Source organism: Ascaphus truei, chromosome 4 (assembly GCF_040206685.1).
Source record: "Ascaphus truei isolate aAscTru1 chromosome 4, aAscTru1.hap1, whole genome shotgun sequence".
In the NCBI taxonomy this organism is placed as follows: domain Eukaryota; kingdom Metazoa; phylum Chordata; class Amphibia; order Anura; family Ascaphidae; genus Ascaphus; species Ascaphus truei.
Window position 1 is genome coordinate 345,649,870 of NC_134486.1, and position 26,811 is coordinate 345,676,680.

The 26,811-nt window shown below is 39.8% G+C and overlaps 1 protein-coding gene across 1 annotated transcript in view; it reads left to right on the forward strand.

Annotated features, from left to right (window-relative positions):
- The window catches only part of CSMD1 (CUB and Sushi multiple domains 1), a 2,556,145-nt gene that overhangs the window by 632,653 nt on the left and 1,896,681 nt on the right, over positions 1-26,811 (forward strand). Inside the window, exon 3 of the mRNA XM_075598211.1 lies at positions 10,124-10,236. Within this exon, the coding sequence (XP_075454326.1) occupies positions 10,124-10,236 (113 nt within the window). The remainder of the gene's footprint in view (positions 1-10,123; positions 10,237-26,811) is intronic.

Sequence of the window (26,811 nt, forward strand, 5' to 3'; positions counted from 1 at the left end):
TTTGGGGATTATGCACTAAGCAGTGATAAGTGGGGTTTCTGGGTGCTATGCACAAAGCAGTGATAAGTGCTTTTAAATGAGATAACTGCCTTTATAGCGTGATACTGCCTGTTGTGAGATTCACAAAGCAGTGATAACAGTGCAGTAACCTGCTATAATGGCTACTTAAAAGCACTTATCACTGCTTTGTGAATCTCACAGAACACAGTATCGCGCTATAAAGGCATTTATCTCACTTAAAAGATTATCACTGCTTTGTGAATCTCACAGCAGGCAGTATCACGCTATAATGGCTTTTTATCTCACTAAAAAGCACTTATCACTGCTTAGTGCATAACCCCATATGATTGAGCTACCTGTGCTGAAGCAGCGATATCCGTAAAAAGCTGGCCTTTTGGTGGCCCTGGAGGACTGGGTTTGAGCCCCCTGCTCTAATCGATGATCTGTCCCTGAACGAAATATCCCACCCCTACTAAAATATCATACATATGGTAGTAATAAAGACATTTTGTGAGTTTGGAATGGTGTAGAAATAATTACAAAGAAGTCGGTTAAAGCTAATATACTAGCAGAAAGCTGCTTTAGTAGTGTAGACAGAGGATACAAACTCATTGCTCTATGGGCGATACTGTAAAACTCCTCAAAACCTTTTTTAAGAGAGTGGAAGTTACTACAGTATTATGTGATAAACATATATATTTTTAAGAAATTAAAATAAGGCTCTGCGTAGAGAATAAAAACTGTCACAAGTCTTGAGTGAAATTATAAACCCCCTCACCCATTTTTAAAGAGTTCTTATTTCATACAAATGCTTCTTTAAAATTAAATTCCATGTTAAATGTAAACATTAGATTCACAGTTGATAAGGATTTAGCCTACAGATTTAATAACACATCATTGCAATTTTAACTCTGGTGGATATATAGTATAGGAACCTTGCTTTGTATGAGGTATTAAAGAGAAGTCAATAACAACATGGCTATTATGTTGGTGATATTTGATGTAACTAATTAATCTTAATTTTATATACAGCACTTCCTCCCATTTTTCTCTACACAAACAGAAGCACAGATACATGGGAGAATAAGTCAAAAATAAAAATACCATGATCCGTGACCTGTGAACAATACGGACCCAACGCTTTTATAACTGGTATTACACAGAAAACAAAATGATCAAAACCCCAGGATTCTACAGAGATAAATAGAATATATACACTCGTGTAAAAAACCCACATTTATCATGATTCATAACAATTACAACAGATCTCTTAAGACAATTTGTGTCATGTTTACTTTGCTCATTGATTTGTTTAAGATGTATGTTTTTAATGAATAAATACAGTTCAAACAGAGCTCCTATGAAGTGGTGAATCGTAACCTTCCATAGTAAAGAAATAAAAGGTCATGATGTACTTATCTATACTGTATGTCATAGGGCCCATGGCATGCCAGGCATCATGATGTAGTAGCTATGTCACATAGTAGATTCAAATGTTTTTCCTTCTGTATTGTCTATTTAAACTTTTTTACTAGCTAACTCCTTTAGTTTTTTAAATAATGCTCACCCACCCCAACATTTCACAGCATTGATATGCTTTTATTTGAAAAAAATGTTTGCAGTCTGAGTGTCATAAATTTGCTGAATTGTTTTGTTAGCCAATCACTTTTCTCAATTGGGTTTTTCATCTTCGCAGCTGCATTGTATTGCTTTCTGCCACAATGAATCCAGGGTACAGTTCTGCACAGAGTAGTTACATGGCCATTTTAGTTTTAAAAGACCAACATTGCCATCTAGAAATCGTTGATTTCACAGCAGGCATAATACATTAATCTTGCCAAATTTTCCTAAAATTAAAATTCACAATTCCCACTTGATAACGCTGGCAGAATATCTCGCTGGAATGCCAAGAATTGGAAATTTACATCTGTCACTAAAGAGACAGAACCATGCAGCTCATGTTTTATCACTTGCGCAGTCAAAAAAGTCTATTGTGTACCTTATTATAACAATTGTGCTGTCTCCAATATTTTTAAAACTGAATTTTGGGTTTATAATCCCCCTTATTCAATTACAAAATATACATGCTACATTATACAGCAATACCATGCATGACTTTACTTCCCTCAACAATTCTTAGCCCCCCTGCCTCTCCAAAAGCTTTATGATCCAGGACCTGAGTAATATAATAGTGATAGGTTTAACCCTTTGGTTGTCTTATTGAGATAGTTACTACGTTATGTTGTCTGGCACTCCAAGGACCCCATGACGTATATATGTCCTCATTTTCCTGCCGTTTGGTTAGGGGAGATCTCGTTCTGCGCTTCTGAAATGCAAGCAATGATGAAATGGAATGGAATAAGGACTCCTCTTCCGTTCCATGATCAATGACAGAGTGATCACATGATCATTTTGGGGAAGCAGTCACTTGGGCAGGTAAGTGGCAAATGAGGTTTAATACAGATAAATCTAAGTTTATGCATATGAGAAACAAGAATAAACAGGCGTCTTACAAATTAAATGGGGATAAATTAGGTGAATCCTTGATGGAGAAGGATTTAGGAGTGCTTGTAGACAGCAGGCTTAGCAAAAGTGCCCAAAGTCATGAAGTAGCTGCAAAGGCAAACAAGATCTTATCTTGCATTAAACGGGCAATGGATGGAAGGGAAGTGAACATAATTATGCCCCTTTATAAAGCATTAGTAAGACCACACCATGAATATGGAGTACAATTTTGGGCACCACTCCTTAGAAAAGACATTATGGAACTAGAGAGAGTGCAGAGAAGAGCCACCAAATTAATAAAGGGGATGGACAATCTAACATATGAGGAGAGGCTAGCTAAATTAGATATATTTACATTAGAAAAGAGGCGTCTAAAAGGGGACATGATAACTATATACAAATATATTCTGGGACAGTACAATGAGCTTTCAAAAGAACTATTCATCCCAAGGGCTGAACAAAGGACACAGGGCCATCCCTTCAGGTTGGAGGAAAGGAGATTTCACCAGCAACAAAGGAAAGGGTTCTTTACAGTACGGGCGGTTAAAATGTGGAATTCATTACCCATGGAGACTGTGATGGCAGATACAATGAATTTGTTCCAAAAAAGGTTGGACATCTTTTTAGAAAGGAAAGGTATACAGGGATATATATATAATAATATATATGTATATATATATATATATAGATATATATATATACATACATAATTAATATATATGTATATACATACAGTTAGGTCCGGAAATAATTAGTGTGGCCAAATCAACGGTTTGGTACATTCTGAAAGAATAATGAACGCATTGGTGAGCTCTTCAACACAAAAAGGCCTGGACGTCCACGGAAGACAACAGTGGTGGATGATCGTAGGATCCTATCCATGGTAAAGAAAAACCCCTTCACGACATCCAGCCAAGTGAAGAACACTCTCCAGGAGGTAGGCATATCATTATCCAAGTCTACCATAAAGAGAAGACTTCACGAGAGTAAATACAGAGGGTTCACCACAAGGTGCAAACCATTCATAATCTTCAAGAATAGAAAGGCCAGATTAGACTTTGCCAAACAATATCTAAAAACCCAGCCCAGTTCTGAAACAGCATTCTTTGGACAGATGAAACTAAGATCAACCTGTACCAGAATGATGGGAAGAAACAAGTATGGGGAAGGCTTGGAATTGCTCATGATCCAAAGCATACCACATCATCTGTAAAACACGGCGGAGGCAGTATGATGGCATGGGCATGCATGGCTTACAATGGCACTGGGTCACTAGTTTTTATTGATGATGTGACAGAAGACAGAAGCAGCCGGATGAATTCTGAAGTGTATAGGGATATATTGTCTGCTCAGATTAAGCAAAGTTGATGAGATGGCACTTCACTTTACAGATGGACAATGACCCAAAACATACTGCGAAAGCAAGCCAGGAGTTTTTTTAAGGCAAAAAAACTTAAGGCAAGCTCACTAGTGCATTCTTTTTTTCTCAGAATGACCCAAACTGTTGATTTGGCCACTCCTAATGTTCCTGCTATCTCTCTGATGGATTTTCTTTTTTTTTGCAGCCTAAGGATGCCCTGTTTCACTTGCATTGAGAGCTCCTGTAACCGCATGTTGTGGGTTCACTGCAACAGCTTCCAAATGCGAATGCCACACCTGGAATCAACTCCAGACCTTTTACCTGCGTAATTGATGATGAAATAACGAAGGAATAGCCCACACCTGTCCATGAAACAGCTTTTGAGTCAATTGTCCAATTACTTTTGGTCCCTTGAAAAAGAGGGGGCTACATATTAAAGAGATGTAATTCCTAAACCCTTCCTCCAATTTGGATGTGAATACCCTCCAATTAAATTAAAGCTGATAGACTGCACTTTAAGCCCATTATTTAACTATAACTTAAATTTATTTTGGTACACAGTTGAAATAATAAAACTTGTATCAGTGTCCAATTATTTCCGGACTGTATATACTGTATAAAAAAGATCACTTGTGAGCATATTCACAAGTCTTAGGCCGGCCTGCAACCCTGCCTTTCACCATTTTCACCTAGCATACAGTGCTTCCACTGCAGCAACAGATTCTTGGAAATGACATGCAAATGAGCACACGTGTCACCTTTTGCCTGAAACACCATTGTTACATGGAGCCCATATATGCTAATGCTCACAGCTAACACAGCTTTAAAGCACAGCATGGGAATCAGATGCAAAGCCAGAGAAACCACTCACAGACATGTTTCAACCTTAATGGGTATCATAAGTGTGAGGTTGGTTGTACTGCTGGCTTTACAATTTTCAAGGCTGTAGGATTTACCATCACGTTTTAAGTTATGGTGGGTGAAAAAGGCTACAAGAAAGCTCCATCGTATTGCATATAGCAAATAAAAAGATAATTTCACATGTCTTAGGCAGGTCTGCAACCCTGCCTTTCACCGTTATCTTTCAACGTATGGGGATATGTAGAGAAATGGGTACTCCAGAGATGGTGGAACTCTCATACAATAATGTCCATAATAAACAACACAGGACTGTAGTGGGTATATAAGTAGGGTGTGATGTGTGAGTGACCAGTTAACTACAGGCAAACATATCTCCTGAAGGGAGCAGACAATGATGCAAAAAACACCTTGACGTAACCTCATTGGAGACAAAATATATACTAATACTGGTACTCATCCATAAATAATCATCACTTGATGAATAATCAGAGAAATCTTACCCCACTCAAGTATCGTGAGTAGCAAATCCAAACGGTGTGCAAACTGTGAGGTGGTAATCCAGGAGAAAAAAAAAGATAAAAACAGTGCACTGCCAGGGAGCCAAGTGGTAAGAAAAATAAGCTTCTATTTATTCAGTACAAATACATAACATCACCCTAGGGGGTGAAAAAGTCCCTCCTATGCGTTTCAGACACTAGGTGTCCTTTATCAAGGAGTATAAAAGACACCTAGTGTCTGAAACGCGTAGGAGGGACTTTTTCACCCCCAGGGTGATGTTTTGTATTTGTACTGAATAAATAGAAGCTTATTTTTCTTACCACCTGGCTCCCTGGCAGTGCACTGTTTTTCTCTCTTTCTTTCACTATTATCACCCAGCATACAGTGCTTCCACTGCAGCAAGGGATTCTGGGAAATGACATATATATAAATATATATATATAATAAGTAAGCATGGGAAGGATGTTGATCCAGGGAGTAATCTGATTGCCAATTCTTGGAGTCACGAAGGAATTTATTTTTCCCCTTATGAGATACTGTAACATTGGATGATATTTTATTGGGGTTTTTATGTTTGCCTTCCTCTGGATAAATATACTGTAAGTACGGAGATAGGAAAAAGTATCTGTCATCTAAACTTAGCATAGGTTTAACTTGTTGGATGCATTTCTTTTTTCAACCTCACCTACTATGTAACTATGTAACCTCCTTACATCTCAGCCCTAATTTCTCGTTATGTACCATCCAGACTCTTGCGTTCTTCTCAAGGATGACTTCTTTCTACCCCCTTTGTATCTAAAGCCCTCTCCCGCCTTAAACCTTTTTCACTGACTGCCCCACGCCCTCTGGAGTGCCCTTCCCCTCAGTACCCGACTAGCACCCTCTCTATCCACCTTTAAGACCCACCTTAAGACACACTTGCTTAAAGAAGCATATGAATAGCACTGTGGATCAGCCTGGACGCATGATACATAAAGCTTGGCCCCCTGCAGACGCACTTACCAGAACTCCCTCCTACTGTCTCTGTACATTCTCACTACCTACCAATTAGACTGTAAGCTCCTCGGGGCAGGGACTCCTCTTCCTTAATGTTACATTTATGTCTAAAGCACTTATTCCCATGATCTGTTATTTATATTATCTGTTATTTATTTGATTACCACATGTATTTCTACTGTGAAGCGCTATGTACATTAATGGCGCTATATAAATAAAGACATACAATACAATAAAATACATGTCATTTTCTCCCCCCATGTAACATCACACCTCATCTCTCCCCCTGATTGTACCCTCTTTCCTATAACAATCCCACATGTCTCTCCCCCTATGTCACTATGATGTGTTGTCCCTCTCTACCCCCCATGTCTCTCCCTTGCCATGTAAATCTCTCCCCTACCATGTCACTCTCACCATGTATCTCTCTTGTCTCTCTATGTAGTTTGCTTCTACATCACAATTCACTCTCTTCTGTCCTCGTGTCAGTCTCCTCTCCTCCCCCATATCACTCTCTCCTCCCATATCACTCTTCTACCCCATCTCGCGCTTTCTCCACCCCATGTCACTCTTCTCCCCCAGTGCCACTATCTTCTCTCCCTGTCATTCTTCTCTGCACCACATCACTGTTTTCACTCCCCATGCCACCCTTCTCATCTCATGCTTCTCTCCCGTTCCCATGTCCCTCTCTTCCCCCCTATATATAAAGTGTTATAGAGCCTGCATACATCTAATGGTTAGGCAGCTTGGAATTATGAGCATCATTTTTCATCTCCCTGTTAAAACATTTTTACTCAACCTTCTATTTATTAATTACTTCTTTGCACATTAGAGCATAATAGGTAACATTAAATGACTCAAATACATTGATTCTGCTGCACTAGAGGGAGAACAAACCATGTTTAATGACTTTTCACAGCTCTAGTTAGCCAGCTGAGTTAGCTACTGCCAAACAGTTATTTGCATTTTTTTCACTTAATTGTCCTCAGGCAACTACAAGCTCCTGAAACTTATAATGTCTGGTACATTTTCAGGCCCGTGTAGAATACATACTGAAATCTTGCAATCCGTGATGTACAGAATGTGTGTATTAGTTTCTGTATGTGTGGATGACAAACCACTACTAGCAAAAACGCATGTAAAGCTTTTTCTCAGTATCTGTAACTTCATGTGAAGACAGCTGCAAACCCGGGCAGCTTTTCTGAAGAAATACAGATGAATTCCATCTCACTGTCCCCAGATCTGCATAAAGAAAAGTGAAACGCTGCAGTTCCAGGGACAGTAAAAGTAGCTGCTGCCTGCGGTGGGTCCGTTCTTCTGAATGGGCCCCACCACTGAGAAATTTCCTCCTGCTGGGTGATGCTGCAGTCAGGATTATGTGCCTTGTATTGTAAATAGTCTGGCTACATCTACAGTATGCAAATCATAGTTAGAGATGTACGAAGGTCTTTGAATATATTTGCGTACATTTTTGTCAGGGCTCCCATTTAGTTTGGTTATTTTAAACTTTTGCCAATACATTTGATAAAAGTCTGAATGTCATTTTCTTAGGGGGTGTGGGGAGGAAGAGAAAGAGAGGAAGTTGAATAGATTAAAAACTGTTGGTTGTACAAAAAATAAGGAGAGAAAGACATTCATTTTATATGCAGTATTCTCTATCACACCCTTTTTCTATCACTCTCTCTCTCTGGGATATAATTCTGCAACACATTTTGAGATTCAGGTTTTGCTAAATATTTGCTTGCCGTGTCCAACTTTCACCAGTTTCTCTCAAAGTTTGCACATCTCTAATCATAATATGTCTAATAAGTAAGCTCCATTAACAGGGATTTTACTATTTAGCCTATGACAAAAAAGTTCAATTATATTAGTGTGCATCAAAGTTCACAATTATTCTTTAGAGGAATATAATCCACCATGAGGTACAGTCGTGCTAGTGTAGTTAGACCTAACTTTCTATCAGATTTTCTTAAAATACTATAAACCTAAACCACTGGGTTCCTACTTTTCACATGGATTGTAATAGATGGAAAAACACATCTTTGAAGCTGTCAGACACACTTTGTGAGTCTGAAACATAAATGCCTCTCAAAATGAAAAACAATGAAATAAAAAAATAGCACCAACTTAATTACAGAAACAAAAAGATTAAGGGGCCTATGCACTAAGCAGCGATAAGCCACTTATCGGCACCTTATCGCCAAAAAAGCCTACAGCTATTCAGTAAGCCCGATAAGTCGGCGATAAGAGAGCTTTTCTGCAAAAAATGTTGCAGAAGGAAAACAAAAACGCGCTCCAATAAGACACTTATCACCAGGTTTTCAAACTTGTGCTATTCTAGTAGCCCTGATTAGCTTATCAAAGCTAATCGCGGCTCTATAATAGAGATTTCCTCAAGAAATCGTCTGGCAAGAGGGTGGTGAGAAGCTGCCAATAAGCGGCGAGACCAGACAGAAAAAATCATGCATTTTCCTGCATCGGATTGATGCCAGGAGTCTCCGGAGCTGATATCCATTAATATCAACACCGGAGACCGCCGTTATCAATCCGATGCAATAAAAAGGCATTTACAGTCAACTTCATTACCTTAGAATCTAACCACTAAGGCAATGAAGGGGTTAAGGAACAACAGCAGCTTTATTGGGGGCAGAGGGGGTGAGTGAAGTGAGTACTTGGCCCTTCATTCGCCCCCTTTGCCCCCAATAAACACCAAAACACAACCCACCCCATGTGCCCTCACATAAAACCAGATTTTATTTTTTGATACACCGGATTGATACCAGAGGGTGGCAGGGGTCCCTCGGTGGTCCTTGCGGGTGTTCATGGGCCTCCAGGTCGCCCCATGGTTGTATGGGGGCCCCTAACGAGGTCCCCCAGTGGTCCCTGCATGTGTCTGGGGGTCCTTGGGTGGTCCCCATGAGTGTTGTGTGCCTCAGGTTGTCCCCGTGGGTGTCCACAGGCCCCAATGGGGTCCCCGGGTGGTCCCCACGGGTGTCTAGGGGTCTTTGGGTGGTTCCCATAGGTGTCTGGGGGCCCTCGGGTGTCCACGTGGGTGTCCGGGGGTCCTCAAGAAGTCCCCGTTGGAGTCTGGGTGGTCCCCGCTGGCCTATGGTACAATCCTGTATCAAAAAATAAAATTTGGAATACATAACAATAAATACATCTTCCCCCCCATCACATACATTACAGTAATGGGCAAAATAACTATTATCCAGATATGGATAATAGCTCATTTGCCCATTATTAAATAAACCATTAGCCAGGCAGCAGAAATAAAGTATATAAACATTTCTACATACCCCTGCCACATCATGAAGGGCATTCCTGTCTGTATACTGCAGGGCTATGTCCTCCGTTGCCTTAAATAATACATACAAAAATACAATCTAATGGCCCCTAACCCTTAATAACCTTAGCAGTTATTAACCGCTATAGTAATTAAAGGGTTAACCCAACCTCCCCCGCTACCCATCTGGGAGGCCTAACCACCCACCCCGGAACCACTATACCCACCCTGTACCCCTTGATTAGCATAGTGGTAAATCATACCCACATAATATGGGCATAATAAGCTACTATATGGATAGCCAGAATAGAGGTAACAACCATACCATGGTGCAAGTGAGCATACCGGGGTTTTTTTTTTTTAATACATTGATATAGCTAAAGCTATTTGTATATATTGTTTTGCTACAGCTATAAACACTAAAAAGGACAACACTATTAATGGAGCGTTATCTACTAAAGTTGGTATTACATTTTAACTATAATGTCAGTAACCACATTGCGATGCAACATTTACCCCAGTTTTTCTCCAAGAAAATGTTTATATGTCCCCTATTAAGTTTTGTCCAATGTGGATTATTTTATGCCCATTATAATATTTAATTTTATGTTCTTTAGGCTATCTGGATTTCAACTGCCTTCATCCATTGTAAGCACGGGCTCCATTCTCACACTCTGGTTCACCACAGATTTTGCTGTAAGCGCTCAAGGATTTAGAGCTGTTTATGAAGGTAAGTCAGTGCTTTATTCTATCACTTTATGCTATCATAGACGTTCAATTTAATTAAAATTAGGTTGAAGAATAACTTGAAATGAAAGATTGACTTGTATTTGGTAAAAAAAAAAAAAACATGTCCTGTTTAAAATGGCTGGTGATATGATTCTTTCGATTTTTTTAATAGTTCCAAAAAAATGTTTTATTGGTGTAAGTATAATTTATAAGAAATGTTTTAATACAAATTACTGACATGGCTTTTATTAGTATCTGCTAGTATGAATTTATCAGTACAGCAAAAAGTGGATACTTTCTTTTTTTTGTGTGTATTTATACTTTCTGAAAAAAGGTTGAGGTTGCAATTAAAAATGAAATTTAAGACTCAACAAATTAATGGGTACAGTAATGTATACAGAGAAATATGCATTGTTGTTTTGATCATTGTAATTTAGTGTTCAAGCTACAGCATGGCACATTTTAATTTGCAGTATTGTTAAAATATGGATGTTAATCCTTTAAATGTGCTTCCTCCTGGTTAAGCAGCTTCCACTCAAGGGTTTACATATCCTCCCCATAATGTTTTCAGTCCGAGCCATCATACTAAGTTTTATATTGGAGTAGAAGTATTAAACCTAAAAATTCTGCTCATGCTAACTTAAGTATTGTCACCAAATCATCACCTTTCACCTATATTTGTGTGAAATCTCATTTTCTTTAGTGGTCTTTGATATTGGGAAGCCCAACGATGTACTGCACAACTCAATGTTTTTGATAGATGTTAATATAGCCAAAGAACTAGTTCAAAATTGTTTCTCCTTGTCCATAGTTCTATTGAATATGTATGCAATAAGGCACACAAGGGTATGTAATTATGAGGGAATAAAAGCACAACTTGAGTGTCTTGTTTGGAAAAAGATACTTGTGCCAAGTGCTTAAACAAATGAGAGCAAGTGCAATTATCCCCCCTTAATTACACATCTCTGAAGTCTCCTTTGCACTTTAACATGTTGAGAAACCAGTCAGCCATTTATTAAAAAAGAGAAAAAAAAGAAAGGAAATCAAGGAAAAATGTCTATGCTGCATTTGTGTCAGGCACGAAATATAGTAGTCCCACCACATATCTTTAAAGTGGCATGTGGTAATTGGTAAGGACTACTGTAAAATTATAGTATTTACTGTTCTTGTTAGTGACCAGAAGTGCACATAATAATTTTCATCATAGGCATATGTACATTTGGCTATAAAAAAAACAAAAGCAAACCATGAGCGAATAATAATTCTCAAAAAAAACCTCAATTTATTTTTGCTTAAAGTTGACATTTTTCTACACCAATAGTAATGCTAATTTGTGTGATTTGACAGTGAGTAAAACATTTTATAGTGGACTTGTATTGTTGAACTTTATACTTACTGTATGTAGCAGCCATTGTTACTCCTGGTAGCGCATTGAAGTGGAACATACACAGTGCATTAGTAGAAGAAGCCGCCATTATATTCAATCAGCTGCATGCATTATGGGGACACACCAGCAAGTGCAATAACACTTTTTATGTCTGTATTTTGTTAATTGGTCATTCTGAATGCTTATTTATGAGAAAAAGGAGCAATACTCAAGCCATTTTGAACATCTATCTTATTCTCAGTGTATCCAACAAGTGTACTGTATGTTTTAGTTTACTCTTTTTGTGCCTGCTTGTTATATGTTGAGGGCTCATAAGGAGCAATAGGAGTACAACATAAATAATTACCTGTAGATAAAATATAAAGTAATGCATTGTGCTTGGTGCTGAAACTTTTTTTCTTTTCATCCTGGCAAAATATATATATTTTTAAAAATATATTACTAGGAGAAAATACATTGAGAGCTGCTTCTTTGTAAGTATGTCCTGGGTACAGAATATTGTGCTGACAATATTAATTATTACAGCTGGTAATGTTTAAATATGAAATAATAGCGTTCTTGAAAGAACTAAAACACTTGGTGGTTTTTTGAGAGACATAGGGAATTTGTTTCAGAAATGAGGTGCCCGGTAAGAGACTGAAGAGCAACCGGTTTATTTATTGAACATTTGAACTCGCTGCAGGCTTTTGGAAGCTGATCAGAGGTACTGTAATAAGTGCTGTGTGCAGTATGGGTAAGAAACCAGCACATACTGTACTGTATACTGTAATTGTGTAACTCTTCCCAAAAATATATGAAAGTTAGGAAGGAAAAATACAGCTTGCATCTGGATTCTAGAGGACACCGACCTATGCTGAGATCCTCAAAGCTCTGTTAAGTCACTTAACGTGATGTTAACCTACTGTTGCTTAACGTCACATTCGCCTAATGCTGTATCTTTAAAGGATAATATTGTAATGCTTCATGTTTTTCTGCTGTATACAGCATTGTGTCAACTACTGTAAAGTACTGTATACCATCCGTTACTGATAGACATGCAAATGATACAACAATTAGGTGTTAAACTTGGTGTTACTCACATTCAGGTACTTAAAAAAGTATTTGACAGGGTCTGGATGGGTATAATACCACAGCTAAGCATGAGTTACTAACAAAGTTATTTCAAGCATTACTTCTCTCTCCTTTCCTCTCACAACTTAAGACATAACAAAGACATAGATACTGTACAACTTGAATTAAACATCTGCCTGTATTTCAGGGTCACATTATTGGAAGAAAATGCAATGTTATTATGCTAAAACATCTTGTTAAGTCTATGCTAATGAGATGTACAACAGCTTTTGCTTTGTATACATTTAACTTTGAAGATACCGGTTAACCTCAGGGAACATTATCACTTTATGAACGCCGACTTAAAGGAGGTTTGTTGAGCTAGGCCCTAGTCCTGTAAATATATTACAATGTGGTAGTTACATAATGAGGCTAAACAGCAAATTGAGTTGTAAAGTATTGTATAGACTGTCAAGTATACCCAATTTCCTGCGAGGTGTCAGTTTATATAAATATTTGCAGACTTGTTTCAAATGTAAGAATAAATACATTTAAAAATATGTTACATTTCAAAATGATGGATGGAGAAAAAAAAGTATATTTATTGTGAGTATAGTTGCACCTCCCAGTATCTTATTACATACATATCCCTATAGGGTTGTATACTTATACAGCATTCCCTTCCTCAGAATTTTCAACATTGCATCTGGAGTTCTTCTCCATCTACCTCCTGATTGACGGGACAATGGGTACCATTATAATGATGTTTTTATACACACACACAAAGTTTCTTTCTTACTGTATATTTGCATTGCTGCTGCTTATTACATAGTACAATTCTATTAAAGGTGATAAGCGCTCCTAAATTCTACACTGCCAAAGGTGCCAACAACTAATTACTTTGCATTTTTAACTAAAATTGTGTTAAGACTTTTTCTGAAACTAATAGCAGGTGCAAAACAAAAACTGATTACCTTTTTTTGGCAAGTCCTATTTTTGTACTTCAGTGGTAGCATATCTATACAGGTTGGAAGAGACAGAAAAGCAATCCTTTAAAGAAGAGGAATTAAGCATCCTCCACAAGTGTTTATTTAATAATTATTTATGATATTATTATTTTAATATTTTTAATAATGAATCCTTTATTATTAGTGATGTTTATTATCTTTGGTGTATCAACTCAGTTTGGATTTTTTGCTCTGGGATATAGTTTGGTACTGTATTTGTGTTTTAGTTTGTATAATTTAGACTTTGTGCAATTTTCATGGGATTAATGTGTTATAACATTTGGATATACATGTGTTATTGTTTATTGAGGTCAGGTGTATCTGTTTATATTATTGCCTGCCTTAGCCTTATTAATGTCCCGTAAGTGCAATATTTTACAGCAGGGCTTAACTAACCTATCATACAGATTACACTATGTTCGGTGTTGTCTATGTGTGGATGAAGGAGGCGCTGCCATAGTAACTAAAGATACTAGGCAAAGTTTCAATGCAGCTTGAAAAAGTTACTCTTTAATTAATAATTTAATACACTAGTATGTTTATGTTATGTCTGTAAACTTATCTACATATCTTAAATTCAGATTCCTATTGATATTTGAAACAAGGTTTTTTTAGCAAGAGAAAGAAAAAAACAAAAAATGACCATTTAGCAGCTTACTGATTTTTAACTGTTATAGTCTTTAACTACCAGCTAGAATAAAAGAGTGTGCGTGTGTGTGTATATATATATATATATATATATATATATATATATATATATATATATGCAGTGGTTGACAAATCACCCAAAAAATCTACTCGCGAACCAAAAATCTACTCGCCACCTAGTCCCGTCCCCAATCCCGCCCTGCTTGGGCGGCCATGAGGAGGTCGCCACGGTGTCAAATTGAGTCGCCACGGGCCTGTAGTTGACTGGATTTGTTGAACATTGTATATATATATATATATATATATATATATGTGTATATATATATATATATATATATATGAAAATATAATCAATACAAAGGAACTAAATCACAGTGCGTTTTATATTTCCATGTACCTGAGACATACTATACTTCCTATTCAGTAAAGGTACAGTATACACGACAATTATATATATATATATATATATATATATTATATATACACGATAATTTTAAGCTGTAAAAAGTTATTTAAAAACTTTATTTAACAGTAAATGTTGTTTATTCTATTTGTTTCTCTATGAAGAGAGATCAGCCTATGAAAGGAGACAGTATGACTTGCTCTTCTTATGCTAGGAGTTATTAGGTCAATCCCTTGAAAGGATAAAACCTTAGCATAGAGTGTTGTTCCAGTACATGTTTGGACATAGGTGTATCCAGTGCATTTCTGATTTAGCCAACATACTCAGGAAATAGTCACCTTAATAGTCTGTGCATCTTGCCTACATATTTCAGGCCACATTGGCATGTTAACACACATTCCCAGCTAGCTCAAACTCCTACACCCACCACATCATGAATATATATTTATGTCAAAAAAGTGTGCTACTGAGCGTGGCAAATGTATACAACAAAAGGCAGGGGTGCCCAATGCTTACCATATATGTTTTGTCAATTGGATGTAGCATTGGGCACCTCTGTCTTTTGTTGAATACATTTGCCACACTCAGTAGCACTCTTTTTTGACATACATATATATTCATGATGTGATGGGTGTAGGAGTTTGAGCTAGCTGGGAATGTGTTAATCAATTTCTGACTGGTAACAGTTGTAATGGAGGTAGGTGGCATCTCCCCCAGAGCTCACTCCTCCTCACCTTTTTAACTTGGGAGGTCTTTTAACTTTGCTGCAAGAACAGGACCTACTATGGTTCTTTCCCCTCATACAGAGGTAAATGGAAGGGTTCACAGTGTAGTGTAGGACCTGCATTTTTGGTTATACCTTGACTTTTGGTATTCAGGCTTACGACGCTTTGGCCAAAGGGTTTAACTAAATAACCAAGTAATTATTATTATTATTGAAGTATTTAAACTTTATACTTATTACCATATATGTTTTGTCAGTTGGATGTAGCATTGGGCACCCCTGTCTTTTGTTGTACACATTGGCATGTTGCCAGATATTTAACCCCTGTGGATTTGCAGTTGATAAATTGATCTTGAGTGAAGCTTTGGGAATTTTCCGAGTTGCTGAGTTTTTTGCTAGTCTGCGTGTACTCACCGGCTTTACATGATCTGCATTTAAAAGAGAAAATATTGTTTGTTTTGTAAATCAGTTACTTGTACTTTGTTGTTTATTGGAGAAATTACTCCATACAATGTGATCAAATGTTGTTGGCTCATTTCCATGCCCTGGAGACATACTGTATGGTTTTAAGATTCCTTTTAAATTCTGATAATTCAACAGAATATGCTGGTGTCTCTGCATACTTATTTTGATCTCCCTTCACATTTCATTGTAAGTACCAACAAATCTGATATTTTGTTCATGTAGTTAGCAATTATTATTATTATTGTAGTTCTTGACCAGGTTGTCAGAGTCTATAGTGGAGCTGAGATAGGAAAGGGAGGAACGCAAAGTCGAATCAAGAGCTGGGAGGTTAATGGAAAGGAGGTTTCTACAGAATCGATGGGTAGATAGTGATGGATAAGGGGAGAAATGAGAGAGAGAGAGAGAGAGAAAATGAAATGAGATGATGCAAGAGAGAGGAAATGGGGAAGTGGAGAAGCCAGTGAGTGAAAAGTTTTTTTAGTGAAAACCAGGTTCAGGTAGGAGCCGTCTTGTGGGTGCTGGCTGCAGTCCATTGGTGAAGGCCAAAAGAAGAGGTTGGAGAGAGATAACGGAAAGCCCAAGGGAGAGAGGGCTCAACAATATGGCGGTTGAAACCCCTCAAGGGGAAGAACAGGATAGTCAGAGGAGAGAGAGAAGTGGAGCCAGGATTCAAAGTGAGAGAGAAAGACAGAGGGGGGGTCAATAGAGTTAGGTAGGCGATAGATGACCGACACGTGGGAAAGGAGAGACAAAATTCTGGACATTGTGATTCTCAAAGGAAGGAGGGGAAAGAGAGGGAGGAAATAGAAGGTTCGGTAATGGTAGATTGAGGTGAGGAGCCCCATGCCTCCACCCCTGCAATCAGGATGAGGAGTGTGGGAGAAAGAAAGGCCACCATAAGAGAGGGCAGATTTCTGTGCAGTAAGACTGAGTGAGCCAAGTATCATTTATAGCAGAGAATGGTAGAAAAATAAGTCATGTACAGAGAGAAAATTGTTAGAAAGGGAGTGTGCATTCCAAAGTGCACAGGAGATAGGTGAGGAAGGTGAGGGATGGTTATGGGGTTAGAGGGGTTTACTCCACAAGGAGGTAAAGTTGCATGTGAGAGGCGAGTACGACAGTATGTAGAAATAAGACAGGGACCAGGATTTGGAGCGATATCCCCAGAAGCAAGGAATAGAAGAATGGAAAGGAAGTAAGGGTGTGTTTTAGAGCAGGGGTTATAGCTGAGTGGAGTAAAAAATGGTGCAGATAGGAAATCAGTTCATGTGAACTGAGAAGTGGAGAAGGAAGGAGATGGGGAAATATAAATGGAGTTAGAGACATAATAAGGCTTATAGAAAGTAAAGTGTTGTTAGGAAATAAATGAGGTTAGATCGAATATAAATAGCAGAGGAGGCATGACAGTGGTGCAAGTTCAGTGTCTGAGGGCTGGGCCCTGAAAATGGATTTAGGATAAGGGCAATGTGCACAATTTCAGATATTCATGATATAAATTTATGTACATACCTTATATTCAGATTCCTACCTAAATCCAGAGGTAGCACCCGGTTTTCTCTTTATATTCAGTTTGAGCGAGTCCTTTCTACATTCTCTATCTTTGCATAACTATAGTTGCGTAATGTGAATCTAGTATATTTAGCGATTAGTGACAGGAATGACAAGTATTACTTTCTAAATGACAATGCCTCACCTTGTAATACTGATATGGCAAAAGTATAAATGAGTTTAATAATAACATGGGTTGGAGGATAGCAGTTAAAGACTGCAACAAGATTAACAGAAATGACAGTAAGAGGTGAGTGTAGCTTAATATATATTTTTTCTACAAGCGATCATCCATTAAATATACATGCCCTGCTTGGATGGTAATGTGAATTATTTGTTTCTCCATATTCATACGAACTGTAAAATCTCATGAGCATATCTGGCTGAGCAAAATATATTTTAATGACTTGCAAAATCACAGCAAACAGTTCCTGTTTCTGTGAATCAAAATAGGAATAGTCATTATGTCACAATTTAGTTATTATATTAAAAACGGAAAACATTTCATTTTGTCAGATGACAAGATTATAATCTACTTCGAAATAGCTTTATAATTGAAGTAGAAGTTTTATTATCCACTTCTCAATGTAGCACAACCTAGTTTGGATTCCACAATTGCCTATGATAAATTTCTTGTCTTTCTTTATGGTTAACTCATTGGTCCCTAGAAACTATTTTAATAGGAGAATACTATTATTTCGACAATATTTGGAATAATAATACAATTTAGGAAATCTATGTAGTTCAAAGTTCTAGTACAGTATTGTTCTGAATAGATGTAGATTTGATGCAGGTTGCAATAACTTTTAAGAGCCCAACATGATATTTCCACTTCATATTACTAAATGTTGCATTTTTATAGAAATTAATAATATATACTTTTCAAATGTGCTCTCAATTTTTTTTTGTACAGTTGTTTCTATTTTGTATGGATCAGCTTGTGTTTTCACAAATTAAAACTGTTGAATTGTAGCGATAACATTAAATGTTGCAGTACCATTAGGCCCCAAAGGAATAAACACTTTTGGAACAACTTAACGTATATGACGCCGTGAAACATTTTGGGATCTTTGTACCATGGCAATCTTAAAGCAAATTTGTTGCAAAGAATGCTATTAACATCTTGCATCTCTGCCTCGTGTGTTGGCTTGTAATTTAGCAAGTGGAAAATGATGGAATTAGAGGCATTGTATGAAGCTGTTAACCTCTGTGTATATCTGGCGCAATTAGCTTGTTACATAGGACACACCTTGGATCACAAAATTGTGAAGTGTATCAAAACAAGTTTTCCTGAGTGCCAAAATATAGGACAGGATTCACTAAGCCATGATGCAAGGTATTACAACAACACAATCCAGTGTTAACTCCCATTCAAGTAAATAGCAGTTTATGCCAGATTAGAGTGTTATGCATTGATTTGAGGATTAGTGAATATCCTATACCTCCCTTCAAACATCTTTAAACAGAAAATAATCATTTTGACTGAAACATCGATATGTATGAAACTTGTTGTTCACTTGAGCTAAGACTTGTACCATCCTGTGCATTGCTGCAGAGTTCTCCACTGTCCATCACCTTTGCAGGGTTGCCGACTGCAGGGGAGAGCTGGGACAATTGTCCCAGGCCCGGTGGCTGCGTGGTCGCGGAGCAAGGGGGTAGCTGTCGCCGGAAGTTAGTCCTGCCAGTGGTTGGCCAAATTTCTGCATCTGGCTGCCGGGCCTCGGTTCGGTCCCGGGTTCTGGTTCTCCCCATCTGTTGCAGCGGGTCCTTCAACCCAATCCCTCCGCTCCTGCTTGTCAGCACCCGGAAGACGGGCCCAACTTGCCATCAGAGTTTCCATAGTGCCCTTGTTTTTTCCCCACTGTCATCACCATCTGGATTGAGCTCGGCAGAGGTCATCTAGACCCAAGGATTCACTGGAGAGATGTAATTCTTTCTCCCGGATGTACTTTGTACTCCAGCTAAGCAGCTTACCCCACCTGTGATCAGGTTTTATACATTGCGATTTTACCACCTACATTTGTGAGTGTGCATTTTTAAGGTTTCTCCAAACTAGCATTTGTAATAAACGGTATTACGCTATGGGGCATATGCTTCGGTTTTTTGTTTTTTAGATCTATTTGGAATGTGATTTATTCATCAGAAGCAGCTCAGACACCACATTTTTCATCTGGGCCATTTACCCTATATCCTTTTTATGTTTCTGGCAATTTCATTTCATGTTTTATATTTTTATTTGGTTTATTTATCTGTTGAATATCTTTTAGCTCTGGATTATCTATCTATCTATCTATCTATCTATCTATCTATCTATCTATCTATCTATCTATCTATCTATCTATCTATCTATCTATCTATCTATCTATCTATCTATCTATCTATCTATCGTACAAGGCATCATGGTAATATATATATATATATATATATATATATATATATATATATATATACAGCTCAACCCCGTTATAACGCGGATCCGAATTTAACGCGGTTTGAGCATGGACCCCGAATTAAAAAAACAAAACATTCACACACACTGCACACACTCACAGCACACTGCATACATTCACAGCACACTGCATACACTCACAACACACTACACACACTCACAGCACACTGCACACACTCACAACACACTGCACACACTCACAGCACATTGCACACACTCACAGCACACTGCATACACTCACGGCACACTGCATACACTCACAGCACACTGCATACACTCACAGCACACTGCACACACTCACAGCACACTGCACACACACACACACACACACACACACACACACACACACACACACACACACACACACACACACACACACACACACACACACACACACACACACACACACACACACACACACACACACACACACACACTCACAACACACTGCACACACACACTGACATATACACAGCACACTGCACAGCACACTGCATACACTCATAGCACACACTCACAGCACACTGCATACATTCACAGCACACTGCACACACAGCACACTGCACACTGCACACACACTCTGACACACACAGTCTCACACAGTCAAATACACACACAAACACACACACAGAGACACACTGTCTTTTTAAGGGAGCTTGCTCTCGCAAGACGGAAGCAGAAGCAGAAGCAGAAAGCAGAGACAGGGAGAAGAGCTGCCAGATGCCGGATAATGCTATGTGCTGTTGCCGCTGCCCCACTAGGTCTGGGAACACTGGGAGTGTTCTCAGCTTTCCCACTCCGGTGGACACGGTACCACCACACAAAAAAAATACATTTTGGCGGCCATTTTTTTTCTGCGCCCCCGTTTATAACCCGGTGGTCGTGGGTGGCCCCCGAGGACCGCGCTATAACGGGGTTAAGCTGTGTATATATATATATATATATATAATTACCATGATGCCTTGAACTTTAGGTACTTAAATGGCTTACATAATTCTCTCAAAGTTCCTGGCACATTTTTAATTTCTCTGCACTTTATACCTGTAAGCATTACTTTTTACAGTGTAAGCATTACTGTGAGGATCATTTTATACATTCTACTTTATCTCAAGCTTGTCTCTGTACTTGAAAACTAAAAGTGTATTTCTGTGTCTCTTGCATATTTAAATATTTTCGATTAAATATTAATCACATTTAAATCAAAACTGTATACAAATTGCTAAATTGTGAAATGAACTTCAGGGGGAAAATGTCCTGTAATTGTGTTGAAGATGGATGGGCAAAATAATATCAAGGGTGTAAACAACTATCTCAGAACAATTTGCAAATAGAATTGTTTTTAAAACATTAATTTGCAAATGAAAAAAACAATCTCAAGAATGGCAAATCGTCTCTGAGACACACACACACACACACACACACACACACACACACACACACACACACACACACACACACACACACACACACACACACACACACACACACACACACACACACACACACACACACACACAATCTCTCTCTCTCTCTATTGTGGCAGGATTACCTTTGATCAGTTAGAAACAAATACAGTTTGTAGCAAGAGTGTTGTTTATTTTGTCCACAGACTTTTAACATAACATTTTATGGGAACACTGTCCCTTTAAGGCAACGTAACACAATAAAATCCTACTCCACTGAGGAGGCCAACTTTACAAAATAACTTATCTAACTATCACTGGTCAGCTAAACTGGTTCCCAGTGAAACAGCAGCATATTTAGTAGATGTTCAATGGGTAGTCCTTTCCTTCGCAGGTATAGTAAATTGACAAACATAGCCCTTTTGAAAGGTACACTTTCAGTGTCTCAGGACTCTAGGCTGGAAGATGATGATCAAAAGTAAGATGGGAAGATGAAATCAGAAAATTTGTTGGTGCAAAATGAAGAGCGGCTTGCAACCACAGTACCTAAAAGATCATTGGGGAGGCCATAATCCAGAAGTGAATTGACAAGGCATGATGATGATGACGACAACGATGACGACGACGACGACGATGATGATAATGATATAAATACATTGGAAAAAAGCACAATCTGAGCACTCTACTCCAAATAATGTGATACACACATGCGTGAAATACATACTGTATACTGTATATATCAGGGGCTGTCTGTAAACATTAGCCAACTGACCCAAGAAACAACCCCATACACAGATGCACACACACCAGATACACGTACCATACACACACCTTACATAGATGAACACACATCAGATACAAACACCATACAATGAGAAAGCGCTCGCTCGCGCTCTCTCTCTCTCTCTCTCTGTCTCTCATCCATTACTATGGTGTATGGTGCATATACCTGCTGGTAACAGGAAGGCTGAGTCGTCCGCCGATGGTAATGGGGACATAGGACTAGGCTTCTGGGGTTCATACCCCACATATCTCTTTAGCAGTGCAATGCCTCCATCTGGCGTAGGCTCCAGGACCTGAAGGTGATCTCCCATCGTAGAACTATTACCTCTCCCCCCAGTAATGTCACGCACCAGGCAGGAGGTATATAACAACAGGAACGGTTTATTTCTTTCTGTACAGGACAGTTATATGGCAGGCTTCTGCCCGATGCAGTGCTCTCACTGAAGGTTGGTCCCTGGACCGCCATTACAGGCCAAGGGCACCCACAGCCATCCTAGCTCTTCCCCACCTCCCTAGCAGAGGCAGAGGTATGGTCCATACTCACTCTCCTCCGGAGGGAAGAGCACAAGGGAAAGCCCCAATTTCAGGCTCCCAGTTCTGTGACCTGCCTTCCTCAGTGGGGGAAGGACACTACTAAATTTAGGGTGGTCCTGCCTTTAAGTACTGCCAGGAGGAGGGCACCAGGTCTGGCTCATGATTGGTCTTGCCCAGGCCTTATGTCACTGCCTCCCGCTGTCACTCAAATGCAGCACCTCGGAGGTGGAAAACCCCATATCAACTACTGGAACCTGATTGTACTAGGGTTTATTGCCAGCCCCAGGGCAGAATAGTAGCCATCAGTGACCTCACTGCATATGTAACACCTATTCCCACTCCCCCCCCCCCACAACCCCAGGGAGACTTGCATGCTATTACATCATGGTGCTAACCTGCACGCTCACAGAAGGCCTGGGCCTCCGCTGATCGGGAGCTTGGTGTATGCGGGGTACAGTGCCTCCACCCATGGTGATCCCAGCATAGGCGGGATGATTCCTCACGGGAACATATACAGCAATAACAATAACACAAAGCTGTGATAAAATCTACTATTTACCGGCAGGTCTTTCCTGATACATATACAGTAATACAACAATAACAACAGCACACTGCCTGTAGTGTACCCAATACCCTTGGGCACCCCAGTAGGCTAGGTGTCCAGCAAGGTAACCACAAATGTATATGAGGGCAGCGGTACCCACCCTGGTATATTCGGTGGTGAACATAGGTACCTTCCTGGTTACAACGATGTAGCCAGGGATCCTCTGTGATTAGTAGGAGCTGTATTCAGAATCACACGTAGCGGGGCCTCCAAACAATATGCCCCTCACGCCTTACTTCCGGCAGCCGCACGGTAGTACTCAACCATGAGTCGTCCTGTTCCGTCACTCCACAAGTACTCAGCTACCAGGAATGTCCCTGAGATATGGCCATCCCTATAGTACTCATCTAGGGTGGCTCAGGGCCCAACTCGGGCCTACAGGGTTCTCTGGCCTAGACCTGGGCTGCCTACTGGCTTCCTGGATACAACCTTCTCCTCCGAGGGTCTCTTCTGTTCTAATACGCGGTCCCCAGTCTCCAGAGGATATCCTGTTCCCCAATGGGATATCCTCTCCCTCCAGTCCTGTGGGAGTTCCAGCATGGCCGCCGCACCTTCGCCTAAGAGTCAGAGGAGCTGCATCAGCTACATTGAGAGGTGCGGAGGACTACCCTGTTACATATATATGCAACAGTATTTCCCCCACCCCTTGGGAGCTTCCACTGTTTCCAGGTGTATGGGGCATGCTACTTGTTGGCTCACAGAATGCTGAGTTGTCCGCCAATGGTTGTGGGGACTGCAGGACAGGCTTCTGGGGTATATACCCGACATTTACTCCATGGTACACAGCGCCTCCATCTGCCATAAGCTCCAGATGTATGGAGGCGATCTCCTATGGTAGAAAAGATTACCTCTCCACCAGTAAGATCACACACAAGGCCAGAGGTATATTCAACTGAAAACGGATTTTTTCCTGTACACTTCACAGCAACATGGCAGTCCTCTGCCTAACAGAGTCTCTGTTCTGGTCTTTGATTTAGGATGGTCCCTGAACCTGCACTATGGGTCAATGGCCCCCGCAGCAGTCCTAGCTCTTCCCCAGCCCTCTAGTTAGACCAGGGGAAAAGGTAATCACTCACTTCCCCCCAAAGGGAAGAGGACCAGGGCCTGCCAATGCACAGAAGACCTGCTTGATACCTTGTCTCTCTCAACGGTAGAGACACTACTGAATTTGGGGTTGTACCTCTCTTAAATACAGTAGGGGGATGGTATTAGGTCTGATACCAGGATTGGGCATCACTTAGACCTAACCCCACCTCCTCCCGTCACTCAAGAGATTGCCTTGTTATGGGAAAACCCATGATTTGTACTGGCACTGCCTGCTGTTACCAGAACATGCATGCCAGTGAGGGCAGAATGGTATATAATATATATATATAAATATATAAAGAACAAAGAGAAGCGCAGGCACCATAGTGTTATACTGTATAAAAAATAGAGTCCATTTAATAAGACACGCGGTCCCAAGGAATCACACTTACAACATTTAAAAAACAATAAGCATGTAAGAGAATAATCTCTAAGGGGTTCGTCAGCTGGGTGGGAGGGGTCCAGTGTAAATACTCTGCCTGAGAAGGTTGCAGCCGTTGGAGCTCCTGACACACACCGCTGTGCTGTATAGATCAGCCGGATAATCCACATGCAGTAAAAATCCTTCAGTCAATGGAGATTCCGGCTGCTAGCTGCGTGTGCAGCATGAATAACAGGGCTCTACACAGGCAGAAGGCACCTCTTCTCTCCGTCGCGCACTGACATCACCACCTCGTCCCAACTAGTTTCGTCACTAACACGTGACTTCCTCAGGGGTAGTGGACACCTAAGAGCACTTCCTATATGTATCCTCACCAATGTAAACCTGTCCCCATTAGTGTAAACAGCTAGCTGATTCAACACACATAAAAACATATTAACACTTCCCATGCTGTATCTCCAGTTTATAAAAATTGTATACCTACAATAAAATAATATTAAATATGTATTAGTTATAAACTAAAGATACACATTAATTTAAAAATTGACCAATATAAGTAAAGTTAGGTACTCAAAAGCAATCCATTCAATCAAATAATATGGATGATTGTGGATTGAATTGGTGGTCAGTACTCACGGCAAGCAAGATAGAAAATTCTCAAATAAATCATTCGCCGGGACTGAGGATCACTCAACTCACAATAGGACTTATATAATTTTGATAAAAAATATAAATAATATTGACACAGATACATAGCTAGATGAAAACATAGAATAAGTTGATAAAGTATGATTTGACTGTTGAAATGTATCTAATTGTCAAAATGCATGTTAACTCACGAAAAAGTGCTAACTACCAGTGCAGTTAAACATGTATACAAATTGCTTATGTATATAACTAAAATGAGTCATGGAGAGAAAGACCAAAAACATATTGACAGAGAACATCAAGATTGCAACCATGTTAGTTCAAAAACGATAACCAACAATTCAGGTGTTATTAAGGGTCCTTAAACATAAGAGGACAGGAGGAATGATAAGGGCAAGTGGGAGGGGAGAGGGGGGGAGGGGATAGGGGGAGGGGAGGGAAAAGAGGGGAGGGGGGAAAGGAGAGGGGGGAAAAGGGGGGAAAGGGAGCGGAGGAGGGGAAGGGGATAAGGATAGCGAAGGGGAAACAGGTGGATGGAATTGGCCAGGCTAGTAGGCGCGTACAGTCAGAAAGAGGCAAACAGAGCTAGATCAATATTCTGGTATATATGTATTCATTAAGACCTTTGGGTGAGAGAGTCTCCAAGGTATAAATCCAAGAAGACTCCCGGATACATAGTGCCTTAAATCTATCACCTCCTAGTTTGGATGGAGGGATAGTCTCTACACCCATCATCCTGAGCCTTCTAGGGTCTTTAGAATGAACCTGAGCAAAATGTCGGGGGACACTGTGCGCCATGACCCCTTTTAAAATGGCTCTACGATGTTCTAGGAATCTGACGCACAGTGCCCTCTTGGTCCGCCCAACATATTGCAAATTGCAAGGACAGGATAGAACATAGACTACGAACGTAGTCAGAGAGTGAACAGGACTCTTGAGAAAAAATGATGATCCGTTGCTAAAGGAGGCAAATTTGTCTGAGACTTGTGACAAACAGCTTACAGCTCCGCCGTTTGTCCGGGACTGTTAGAACACGGTCTTTTAGGGTAGGTTAAATGATGAGGCGTCACGTACTGTTCCTTTAAACAGGCTATGCCTGGTTTATTCAGTCCCAGGCACTGAGACTGCCACAGTGCATACAACAGAAACACATCAAAACAAAAAGCTGTTCACCTGAGCGATAACTTAACTTAGATTTTCCCTAACTGAGGGTGGAAGTGGCTTTTCCACTTCCAACAACAAAACAAGATACTTTTCAGTTTTAGACAAAAAGGAACAGAAACTTTTACCTGTTTGGGGAGAGGCTTTTTCCCCTCTCTGCTTCCAGCAGCCTTCCTGTCTCCAGGCTTTTGGGGAGAGGGGAGAGGAAACAGGAAATCAGTCTTACATACCTGATTTCTAATTAGCATGACAGGTGACAGAAATCAGGCAGCAGACAAACTCTGGTCTGGATCT